This window comes from Patella vulgata, chromosome 2 (genome assembly GCF_932274485.2).
Source record: "Patella vulgata chromosome 2, xgPatVulg1.2, whole genome shotgun sequence".
NCBI classification, from domain to species: Eukaryota; Metazoa; Mollusca; class Gastropoda; family Patellidae; genus Patella; species Patella vulgata.
In genome coordinates, this window is record NC_065880.2 from 92622584 (window position 1) to 92636232 (window position 13649).

General features: G+C 34.4%; 1 protein-coding gene across 1 annotated transcript in view; it reads left to right on the top strand.

Moving 5' to 3' along the window:
- The window catches only part of LOC126810038 (uncharacterized), a 28671-nt gene extending 18241 nt beyond the window's left edge, over window positions 1-10430 (top strand). The window contains exons 18-28 of the mRNA XM_056098661.1: window positions 632-883; window positions 1286-1495; window positions 1673-1780; window positions 1994-2095; window positions 2488-2581; window positions 3665-3866; window positions 4056-4127; window positions 5385-5493; window positions 7496-7537; window positions 7844-7915; window positions 8757-10430. Of these exons, the coding sequence (XP_055954636.1) occupies window positions 632-883; window positions 1286-1495; window positions 1673-1780; window positions 1994-2095; window positions 2488-2581; window positions 3665-3866; window positions 4056-4127; window positions 5385-5493; window positions 7496-7537; window positions 7844-7911 (1259 nt within the window). The 3' untranslated portion in view covers window positions 7912-7915; window positions 8757-10430. The remainder of the gene's footprint in view (window positions 1-631; window positions 884-1285; window positions 1496-1672; window positions 1781-1993; window positions 2096-2487; window positions 2582-3664; window positions 3867-4055; window positions 4128-5384; window positions 5494-7495; window positions 7538-7843; window positions 7916-8756) is intronic.
- Window positions 10431-13649: the final 3219 nt, after the last annotated feature.

The window sequence follows — 13649 nt, forward strand, 5'->3', positions numbered from 1 at the left end:
ATATGTTAAGCCCAAAATCTGTTATTTGTTGACCATAAATCTATTGTGTAAACAAATTTATGTTTTTGCGTGTCTTTACAATGTTTGTCAATAGCATTACAATTGTCGATTCAAAACAAGTTTGTTTATTATTTGGCCCTTCGAAATTGTTTCATCTAGACACAGAAAAAAACATACAAGGTAGCATTTAGTTAAGTAACAATAAATATAAGAGCAATGTACTTGTCTATGATATCACCTTAGGTGGAAGTGGACGTAAAACTCTAGGAGCGAACGAACGAACAACAATGTGACGTGGACGATGCATTCACCTAAAGGAAATGTGATACCAGTGTTTAACATTATTTACTATAATATGCAATATATGTTGTATTTACTATAATATACAATATATGTTGTATTTACTATAATATACAATATATGTTGTATTTACTATAATATACAATATATGTTGTATTTACTATAATATGTTGTATTTACTATAATATACAATATATGTTGTATTTACTATAATATACAATATATGTTGTATTTTGCATACACAAGATGAAGTACAAGTTCTTTGTAATAGTGATGATGTTAAAATTCATGTTAAATCCATTCCATACATTGAATATATGTATACTTTTAGGTAGTCATATATTTGTTCCAACTCTCAAAATACTGAACAAGGCAAAACACATCCTGGGTGGCGATACTGTTATCATCTTCTGTGAGGCTGATGTTATAAAGCCAGTTGGTTCGGTTTCTGTGGAATGGACATTAGATGGTGCCGTTGTTCGACCTTTGTTGTCATCAAGATTCCAAATCTCGACCGGATTGGAGTTCCCATGGCGATTACAGTCTAATTTAACAATTACAAATATTAAAATGATAGACCAAGGTAATGAAATAATTACTAACATCGCTAGATATCACATGGCGATTTATATAAACTAATAAGTCAAACATGTAATAAGATCATCAAGTTATTGCAGCAATATCACACCAAAATGGTTACAAACATTAAATAAGATTTATATTAAACGTGGTATATCAAGTTATTGCAGTATTATACACATCAGTAGATATTACTCGCAAATGGTTGACATTATACCAAACATTCGATAAGATTAATATTGAAGTGGTAGATCAAGGTAATGAAACATTACACAAGTCATTTGAAAATAATTCAGTTTAATTTAACAAAGATTAATGAAGCACATTACTAGATATTGGTAAATCCGACATTAAAATAAGATTTACATTTATAAGGACATGCATTTGAATTCTGGTGGATTTTCAGGTACAGTACAATGTCATATTAGTGACTTAAGTCGTTATGGAAAAGTTGGGAGTATTCCTTTGGCAATTATTTTTCCCCCAACTGTCGGTGTTCCAAAAACCCAGTATGTCAGATGTGGTATAAGCATCAACTTAAAGTGTGAAGTTTTAAAACCAGTCGGTGTATATACAACTTTGATGTGGGTAACGGATGGGATTAATATACAAAATGGCAAGTATATATAGTATAAAGTGATTTATAAATTAAGTGTCTTATTGTCTTATTTTAAAGTTTAAAATAACCATAAAACAGTAGCATTTTCCTTTGGTGAACTACTGTAACGTAATATCTGGCTTATTGACCTGTCGTGTCTATAGTACTATATTTTATTCTATTTCTGTTTTTTAGGTTCTGAATTGAACAGGGTTGTGCCCAGAAATACCAATTTAACATGTATTGGATCAAACATAGCCGGTCGGGGTAAAGGCAACACAACCAAGATAATCATCATTAAAGGTACCAAATATAGAATAAGAAGCTAAATGTTCTGGGTTTTTTGCATTGAATAATGAGAAAATCTTAAATAATGTAAAGACAAAGAAATGATTCTAACCTAGATTTATATTTTGTGACGCACTCTTGACAACATTTTCGTATTCCTTGCCAAAATACAAACTCGGCCTATTTTGTGCCCTTTTCACAAGCTTAAATGTTTTTCTATGATTTAAGGACCGCTAGCCTGTCCACGCGATACCGATGAAAGAGGAACCCATTGGTCGGAAGCGTCACCAGATGCCACAGCTGAACAGTCTTGCCCATTGGGATACGCAGGTAATATTTCACGCAGTATAATTGAAAATACAACGACCATTTAATTCGTTTGTTTGTTACACCACGACTTGGCTGTATGGGGCTAGTTCAGTAAAGAGGGGAATGTGACTGGCCGACCCCAGGGGACACCAAATCTAGAATTAAATTAAGCCTCTTCGTTTGGAAATGCCTTAATAATAGTAGACTTAAGGCTACTCGCTGACTCTTCTTCGAATACCGTAGTCCGTGAGATATGTTCATGTACTATAATCAGGTTTCTATAGAATTCATTGATGATTTGACATATAGCTACGATATTCTGTCGATTATTTCTCTTATATTATCTTAATTGACAAACTTTCCCCACCTTCATTAGCCCAGTAGGACTTTTCATTTCCGTTCTGTCTTTATAGGTAGTGTATCTAGATATTGTACTAGCGATGGGAAGTGGTTGGCGGCAGATTACAGTTCATGTATTCAAGCATCATTGACAACCATCATGAATCAGGTTACGTTATTACACACATTCACCACTTGTATTGAGCTAAATACAGCATGACAGTTTTTTTCTTGTCTAATTACATCATTTTCTTGGGTTAAGCTTTTCTCGATATAAATTGAATAGTAGTTGGGATTCTGGACAATTGTGATGGGATATGCGATGCAAGAAAGACTCATTCCGATGTAAAAGAAAATAATCTGTTTATACAAACGGAATTGACCTTCAATCACAAAACTATATAATGCAATTGACCATCCGACAGGGAAACATACATTTTGACAGATGACAATTATATAAACGGAATTTGTTACTTATGACACAATTCCCTATATATCTTCAATCACAAAATCATCAAATTCGTAACAGCCTAAATCCGTCCATAACAAATGTCTTATCACTCTCAAAATTTAAACAAGAACTCTCTAAACATGATCCGAAAATACCTCTCTTTTATTATATTGGCAAACGTAAAAATCAAATTATACATATACTAAACTAAGACTAGGCTGCAGTAATCTAAATTTTCATAAATTTACAAGACATATTTCAAATACTCCCGAATGTTCATGTAGTAATTCAATAGAAGATCCTTATCACTATCTCCTTATATGTTCCTCGTATTCAGATGCTCGCCATAGAACAATCGACACTTTACCTTCGACACAGCAAAACATTAAAGTGCTACTATGTTGATCGGAAAAACTAACATACGACGAAAACGTGTCAATATTTAGCCAGGTGCATGATTTTATCGAACAAACCGAAAGATTTAAATTTTAACAAAATAGCTGATTTTAATTATTTCAAATTTATGTTTATATGCAAATATTTTTATTGGCTTATGTGTACATATATATATATATTACTATTCATTTTTTCCTTCTTTGTTTTTTGAATATATTGTATATTATGTAATTTATTTGTAACCGAGAGAGGGGTTTATATGGGCTTTGCCTGTTCCCCAATCCCCTCAGTTTCTGAATAAATATTGTTTAAAAAAAATCGTAATAGACCGTCCGAAATGCAATGAAGTGTAATAGACCGTCCAAAATGTATTTCATTTTTGTTTATTTATTTGGGTTATTTCGGATTGAACAGGTAAAAGCTGGAATTGTTGTTTCCGAACCCGATAAGTTGCTAGCCAATCTGTCCAAAATAACCAAACAATCTAAATTAGAGAAGGGCGAAATTCTTCATATGATAAGTGCTATGAAAACCCTGACACAAATTACAAATGAAACAACCCAAAACTTGCCCTCAGCCCAGAATAAAACTAAACATTTTGCTAAGGTAAGTGATTACACTATTAGCCTATATATTATAACATTTAATGTAAATCTAATTTTAACCTCTTGGTCATTGATCAATTTGAGTATTTGTGGGGTAGATACAAAGTATATAAATATGTTCACTTTCTACTGGAATTTTATTTGTTTGTACAAATCGTGAGTTCAGTTGTATTGGTATTCATATTTGTAGGAATCAGTAATACTGGTCAGCGCATTATTTGACTCTGAGCAATCTGAAAATATGAAGACACTTGAATACGAGGTAACAATATTTATAATTTACATATTATAGTCACAAGACATACAGCAATTGAAGGCCATTTGCCTAAAATCTAAAGGAACCAAATTCCATGTGAACAAAAATCCGGTGGTGTGTATTTGTGAAGGATCATGCCCATCGGAGACATCAGTAGACTAAGCTATTTTCTTTTATTTTTGTTGAACGTTTTTAGAACTATTTGGTATGCCTGCGAAGTATAGGATAACTGTTCAAATTATAACTCAGAAAAACTAGAAAAATTGCAGCTTAAAGCTGCCCTCACGGTAACTGGTTGCACTATTTATGCATCTCGTGAATCGCTTTATTTTGAGACTGCATGGACTAAATTACATGATCGCAGAAGGATATGACGATTGTGCTTACTACATAAGCTTATTCACAAAACAGGACCGTCTTATCTTCAAGACATAATAAGTTATCATAGCAATAGTTATAATCTTAGAAACTGTAATGATCTAAAAGTACCACTTGTTCGTTTAACTGTAACAAAGAACTCATTTTTTCCTAAAACCATTCAACAATTTAATAGTTTACGTCCGGGTTTAAAATCCACTCTATCTTTATCTGAGTTTAAAACCAATATCAAGACTAAAGTCAAACCTCCAAAATTAAGAAACATTGGCAGCAGAAAATTATCCATTTACCATAATCGTATACGTCATACCTGTAGTTATCTAAATTATGATCTTAATAAATCAAACATCGTTCAAAATCCATACTGCAAATGTGATAATAAAAGCATTGAAAATTCATTTCACTACTTCTTTGATTGCTCACAATATGTGTTACAGCGCCATCACTTACTTGCATAAAATTTATTTAGATGGTTCTACTCTTATTTCCTAAATCTTTTAATATCCACATTTTTCTCACCGTACAAAATTACATTAAAGAAACGAAACGATTCACATGTAATCTGTAGCTATTATTCTAATTCTCCAGTGGTTTATCACTGTTAATACTCATTGAGCATGTAACGAAATGGACTTATTTATTATCCTAAGGTAGCATGTATATATGTATATAACTATGTATTAAATTAAATTTCAGTGGTAATTGTAAATATTTTAGATTATACTTGGATAATATTCGTAAATTGTACAATTTGTTCTGATCCCGTTTGTATTATACGCATATACTTATATGTATGTATTTGCAAACAAACAATATTATATATAAAACTATTTGGTGACTTTATTATCATATACGAAATGTCTATAATTTGTTTCCCTCATTTAGAATAGCAGTATAATCAAAGATTTAATGGAAACGATGGACAAAGTGAGTAAACTAGTTGGGGAAAATCTACCGGATGGAAATTCTGAGACATTTCAATCCGAAAATATTGGTAAGATTTATAATATAAAGGGTGTTCAATACAAAATCAATTAGTGATTTCGTTTTGCAATATACTAAAAGATTATTCAATAAAAATAATCGTGATTATTATTGATGCGCTATGTCGTTTTCTAACATTAATATATGTTTCGAAAATATGATTATTTTGTGTTTACAAATTGACGAGGGACCGGAAATATAACTGTTGATACTGATACAAATTCTGGAAAAAAAGCTCTAAGCGTAACGTGACTCTTGCGTCGTTGTTTCGTATAGTGTGTTTGCTGGTTGTGATATACTATGTCAAAAAAGAAACGCATGGGCGTGGCAGTCGTCCTGCAGTGCATGTGACAGTTGCGGAAGCGTCGGGGACACCGGGTGAAGCCGACATAGATGTCTGTCCAGTTTATCCCAAGGATATTCAATGGGGTTGACATCTAGCGATCTTGGTGGCTATAACAGCAAATTAATGTTCTCATTCTGTAGGAAATCAATTATTACACGTGCTGTTTTACGTGCTCTTAATCATCCAAAATGGGAAGCATGTCGCTGTTAAGAATTCCATCCCGGAAGTAAACACCTGTTAGGTTACATTGTACGAGAACAAGTTCACTTCTGCTGGTGTAGGAGATGGCTTCCAACATCATGACACACCTCTACCGAATGTGCCAACTTGCTCAAAGCAGTTGTTGTCAAAACTTTCATTGCGACGCCTGTACATATGCTGTCTTCCATTTCGTGGTTGTAAATGGAAACGTGACTTGTCGCTTAACAATAATCGTCGCCAGTTTCCAAAGTTCCACCCCTGTTTATTCATACATCAGTGAACCCGTAAACGTCGAGGTCGAGGTCAACAGGACGGGGCCAAAATAGGGTTTGTTAGCTTATAAATCAGCTTCTCGAAGTCGGTTCCGAATTGTTGGTGCAGACACCTTCACATACTTGGCTCTCGTCAAGTAATGAACCCACATGTAGCGATCTTGCTTTGTACTGCAGTTGTTATACGACTTCTTCTACTTCGGGGACGGTTTTATACTGATTGGAACTGCTGGTGCTTATCTCAGAGGCCTGGAATAGTGCTCTGATGCACGTTCGTGTGTTGTATGACAAAATACGCGATTAATCTACCCGGAGGTGATTCGGCTAGTTTAGTCTTGGTTTCTTGTCACTGTCGTCATTGCGAGCATCGTAGCTTTAAATTCCCACCACTACCGAAATCTTCTTCCCCTAATTTGGCGTGCATTCGAGAAAAAATCTGAACAGTTCACACCTGTTTCCTGCAATGAACACACAGCTTGTGCTTAGATGACATTTGGGCATGCTATCCCATTGCAGAAACATGGACATGCGCCAACATTGTACAAATAACGATATTTTGTAAAACCTTTTTCTTCTGTCCACATCACCTATGCGTTTATTGTTTGACAGGATAGAGTTATGTGTTTGTTGGGTATAATATATATTATTATAATCGTGATGGATGTGCATGATTACAGTACTATCTGTATTAATATCAACCCTAAACAAGGCGATATAGAACTAATATCAACCCTAATCCGTGTAACTGCTTACTATAATTAATCTGATCATTGGCAATAATTGCTGAACACAATATTCTTGTTGCATAATGGAGATGATTTGGACTATTTGCATTCAAGTATGTTACACTACCTATAGGTCTAGGTGTTATTCTCACTTTTAACAGCCATAACAACATAGTTATGATCAGAGTAATTTAAATATCATAACAAGCTAATGGTAATTATTGTACTCTAAAAGACCATAATAATAAAGTTATGGTAATTTAAAAGATCATAAAATATCATAACACGATAATGATAATTTAAATGATCAGAACAAGCTAATGATAAAAATTGTACTTTATCATAACAAGCTAATGATAATTTAAAAGATCATAACAAGCTAATGATAATTTAAAAGGTCATAACAAGCTAATGATAATTTAAATGATCATAACAAGCAATAATGATTATTGTATTTTTGTATTATAGGGTTTGTCTTTTTTCATCTTTCACTGTGGCCTGAACAAAAAGGTATTAAAAATATATCCATCTTTTTTTTTAAAGTAACACATTAATATGCGTGACATATTAAAGTAGACACAACAGTTCTACTAAGGCAGTTGCGGTATATTCAAATAGATACAACAATTCTATGGAAAGTAATTACTGCATTTTAATCCAAACCATGTTTCTACAATATTTTAATAGTCAGAACGCACGAAATACATACAAATTTACAATCATAATGTCAATTTAAATGTATTGAAAAAGATTCATAATTGATGGTATGTAACAACTTCCAGGCCGGACATGGAATTTATTCAATTTTATTTGCAGGTGGGAGGGGGCTTGGCCATACATCATCGACTTCTTTCAGGACCGTCAAGTTCAAGGTCAATGTCTGAAAATGTAAGTAGAAACTTTGTGTAAAGAGTAGGCGATGAGTGTGTGTGTGTGTGGGTGTGTGTGTGTGTGTGTGGGGGGGGGGGGGTCATAAGCCCAGTTATCGATGAAAGTCGTAGGTTTGGTCTCCATCTCGGCCTGTATATAAGAAGCTGGAGGGAGCTCCGTTAGGGAAATGTAAATTCACACAGGATTGTGCTTAGCTGAGTAATTGATCCCTGCGTCGGCAGTTTATCTGCTAGAGTCGAAAGGATATAATATCCCTACACAATGACGTCATAATTTTAAGTAAAACCAATGTAATGATTTACTTAAAGGAATGATTCATGTATTCATGTAAACAAGACATTCTCCGGGAAATACATTTTAATGTGCACTTCTGATAATTAAAATGTTTTGTCCACTAAAACAACAATATAACGAAAATACAAATTGGTATCCGAATGTGTGACGTCATCCAGTGAAGAACCAGTTAACTGTTGGCAAACACAGCCTTGACCGGTACCAATATTTCTCAACCAAAGAATAGCCCCGTTCCTTTCCCCTGGTATTCGATGTGGGTTTGTTTTTTTAAAGTGGGCCCAATTCCGATTTTGCCGGTCTTATTTAAACACTCTAACGTTTTACATTTAGGCATGTCGTCTTTAATGCTAGTCCATTCTAACGACAACCGTCAATCTAAATTTTGAGTGGTTGAGTATTATTGAATACCAGAATATGGTGCCGTCATTATATTATTGTAATAGAGCATGTTAGCAAAATAACATGCTTGAGTGACCTTTTCCTTTAACAGATTTGACGTTACCCTGACTGCAAATTCACCATTACGACCCTTCATCAATTTCAGATAGGCTGCTTTGCAGGAAGTGACGTAACGGAAAAAATTGAAACTAATTCTGGTGCTCCTAAATATGGTGAAACATTTGCGGATTAAACACTGGGCAATGATCTTTCATCTCCCGTGGTCATTGAAATGTAAATTGGTGTAACCCAAGAAGAAGGGATGGCCAACTTTTGACAATAATACCATATTGTATTCCTAGCTGCATTCAAAAGACCTGCAATGGAGCATGATATTGATGTTATTGATGATTAATTGCATGACATTTTGTTTTTATTATTTAATTATTCCTAGAAGCCCCCACAATGCCTCTATAAAGAATATATATAATCCCATTTAATTTGATATTATTAGTGTTATATATTTAAGATAAGCGTTCAATTTGCTGAATATTATTGATATGGTTTTTTTTAATTCGCCTTTGGCCAAGTTAATTTGATTTTATTTTATTTATATCTAATATTGTTATATTTTACCTTATTTTATAATACCTTTGATCAACACAATGCTTAGGAAATATTGATGTACTGCACCTAAATAATCAAGCTGATCACCAGTGAATATTCGCTAGGCCGCGACAATCACTGATAAGGATGACATCGATGCGACTTAATGAGCCACAAATATTAACTTTTTTCCTCGGACAAATTAAATTCTAAAACATTTCTTTATGTATTAGGAAAAGAAATAAAGACGTTTGAAGTATTTGGATGTAAAAATTATTTCCTATTTATTGTAAATGGATATTAAAATGACTAAAAGGCAGCATTCTGCACGGACCAGTAACGTCATGTGTAAAGAATGCACGCGCCATTGAGCCAATGATTGACGTCGCGTGATGTGAAGTCACGTGTTGAAGGCAGTCACATTTTACAGAGATATTAGAAGACTTTCGTAATCCTCTGTGAAACAGATTGCCTGGTTGCTAGATAATACGTTATGTAGATTTCACTGTACAAATATTCTGTACATTAATTTGATTTTATAAAATTTATATCTAATATTGTTTATATTTTACTTTAGATTATAAAGCTTTGATCTACATATTGCTTTGGAAAATATTGATGTACTGCCCCAAAATAATACGTTATGTAGATTTCGCTCTACAAATATTATGTAAATTGTAGATTACCTTTCTTAAGGAATCCATTTGAAAACCCCAAATAAATGTATTTACACAATTTTATAATGTCCATTCTTGTAAAAATGGATATATTTATTAGGGAGTGAAACACTCTGCTTATTTTTCGGATTTTCTCAGAGACTAAAAATGGTCGTTATATTCAATCAAATAAACAATATTGTTGTTCATCGGTGGGGACGTTTTTTTGACAAAAACTGTATTTTCAACCTTTAACAAAACTGTCTATTCGTTAATTGTTATGAATTTTAATAGTAAGAAGATATACGATCAATGGATATATAAAAACAATTTCGGGTTCATTGTCCCGAAATAGCCAATTTCGCATGAATCTAATCATAATTTAAGGCTTGGCCAATGGTTAATTGCTGTCCATTTTATGAACTTGTGCCATAGGAGTGGTTATGAAGTTTTTATTTCTATAATAAATTTAGTCGATTTTGGTGACCACATTGATATCGTTATTTTGACAAACACTGTATATTTGATTCGTGATTGCAAAATATATACATTAATAAAGAATTTAAGTAAAAAATTGATACTACATCATTATTAAGTGGTTTATTTTAAATGACCCTCTCGGCACTGGAAGTGGGGTATTTGTGATGGCTAAACTTGGTTTCCTTCTGTTATTACATTATCAGATTACAGGACGGTCATATACGGAAACCAAAACAGTAAGACCCGCGCCACCCATGTCGAGTGTTAAGGTGTAAGGTCGTATGCCTATCCTTGTAGTCCAGTTAATTTGCATCTCCAATAGAAGGGTTGGTCTCACCACCTTAACTACATACAACGTGCATCTTGTGTTGTAAAACATGTTTAATCTGTGGATCTTTGCAAAAATGCGCGGTAATTGGACATTGTGTCAATTGTATTTGGAAATTGATTTTTAAAACAACTATTGATGCAAACAGAAAGCGTTCAAAATGAAATGTTAGTTTCATGAGGAGCAAACCAAGTACGTATTCGTGCCAATATTGCTGGAGTCCTGCGATGCCGTCCTGGAGCTTATCAGCGCGAATGAGATAAAGTCAATGGAATATAAATATGTCGCCGTCTTCGTTTATCGGATGAGGTCTGTCTCCCTAGTTCGTAATCAGTATTCGTATAAGAGCGGCGCCAGTTTATGTGACTAGCTTGAGTGGAGCCGGTTGTGATGGTTCTCTAAGAGCGGATTTTTTGTTTGGCCTCGTATCTGTGTTTTAGCCCTACCTCGTCCCTGTATAATAGTATGTTTTTTTTGTCGGGAATTACATATACAGGCCCAATGAAAACGCACCACTCATAAAAATGAATGATTGTACGGGTACGGAATAATTCGTCCCCAGACAACTTATCCCCTGACAACTCGTTCTCGGACAATTCGTCCCCGAGGACTATTCGTTCACGATTAATCCTCTAGGAATATTCATCCTCGGATAATTCATCCTAGGACAATTCGTCCCCTATGTCTATTCGTCCCCTAGGACTATTCGTTCTACATGGTTTGAAGGCCAAATGAAGGAAGAAATTAGTAGCCCCCCCCCCCTCCCACTCTTCCTGTCTGAAGACTACTTTTTAAGGCCAATTCTGAAACCCCTCAGTAGAGGTGTGCGTGGGGGCGGGGGGTGGGGGTCAATCCAATCCTTTCAATTTTCAATCATAAATCAATTAAATTCATAGTGGGAAACTATTTGTTTAATTGTCCTAGAGCCTGAGTGTACATCTCACACAAGGAACAATTTTATGGTTACACAATTACTATGTTTAATATTATGCGACGTTTCGACGAGGATACTCTCGTCTCTATCAAGCAAACCATCGCGTAGTATTAAACTCAGTAATTCTGTATCAATAAAATTGTTCCTTGTGTTAATATGTTCCAATTACTAAATGTCAATCAAAGAAGATTGCATATCTCGTTCAAGTAATATAGTCTGAATGTAACATCAATAGATCACGACGATATTAATAATTGAGAATGATGTTGCTACGTGTAGTATAAAATGTGACTTTCAGTATAAATCCTACAGTTTCTAACCGTTAGTGCCTATCGCTTTCACACTGCGCGGGGGTGGGGGGTGGATGGCCGAATGGTTAGCACGTGCGCGCTGTATCATAAGGCCTGTCATTGAGTCAACTTGCGTGGTTTCGAATCCTCGGTTGTACGTGACAAGGAGTAGGGTCGCCTGTCTAACCTCGTGGGTTTTCTCCGGGTCCTCCGGTTTCCTCCCACTGCTACAGACTCCTACGCGCAAGCGAATTATTGAAATAAAATTAAACCATGTGTTAGTCCCGAAATGACCTAGTTTGTGTCTAGTGGACGTTAAACCCCATTTCTCTCTCTTTCTCTCGCTTTCACACTGCCATCAGACAAATATGGTACATAATACAAGTATACTCATATCTATGTCGTTATTTGCACAATTACATATTAATAGCAACAGTGAGGCTGATGTCCCCCGCGGAAATCCCAAAATATATAGATGACAAATATCAATTAATTGCACATTTATGTTTTCCAAAAGTATTGAGCAATCAAACTGATTATCTATACTTAGTCTAAGCATAAAATATTCACGATCAAACTTAAGTCAAAGTTTTGAAATACCTGGTAATGAAACTATACTCTAAGTTTCATGCTTATTATGGAATTTAGTCAAGGTATTCATGTAATTAATGAAACCACACACCACGTTTCACCACTCTCACTTCATTAGAACTAAAGTTATCGTTTCCCAAAGCATTAAATAATCAAATTGCTTATATGTGCTTCGCCTAAGCAGAAAATGCTCACCTTTGAACACCATCAGGCATTAATTAACACGAACAGACCTTAATCAACTTTTGACGTCGCCTGATGTGTCGGATTTTATCTGAATTTAATCCGTTTTTCTGCTCAACGTTCATTGATGTTTTAATCCAAATATGATAATCGAGACCTCTTTGCATCGTACCGACTTTAGTAATGATGATAATGATCGAGGCTAGGCCAAAAATTCCACGGCTAATATCTCAATTTAGGGTGGAGCAAATTGACTGATATTTTCGGCATATTCCCTTATATTATCTAGTTTTTGATTATTATGTTGAGAACTGCCAGCTCGTTATTTATTCGTCCATAATGTATATTAACTGCCTGACTTGTGTATTAAATCAGCAATATAATAACAACCGTTCTTAACAAACATCCGTTTAAAATATTTCGATTAGTCGAAAAGTGTCCACATAGGCGCTTTTTAAACCGTCCCAGATCTAGGCGATCAACCCAGATTGAAACAACAGATCTACCTTACTTTCTTATAAAATGAAATATAATCAAATCAGACTGAAATAACATCCATCATGGGGAGGCGTTGAGAAGCAGAAGAAAGTGCGCGTCAGATATGTAATTTTGTCCATTTAAGGTGCACTAGCATTTGAAATTATGTTGTTTCGGGGGAGTCGAATGTGGAGATACACTAATAGATAAGGGTCATTGTGCTTGATAACGATAAGAGAATACTTATCGAAACATCGTGCTTGTGTATAATAAACCAGTGATTGTTGTCCCATATAACTGTATAGTTTTGTTATGTTTGCAATTGCTAAATGCCACTAAAGGAACATATCCATTTAAGTATAATCTTCTGATCATTATTGAACCAGTATCATGGGGCAATCAGAATTTGTAATTAAAGTAAGATTTTGAAAACAGAATACGTAAGTTGTTTGCATTAAAATCTTCTGCAATTAGGACACTCTATAAACGTCATAGTTATTGATGCAAGATATCT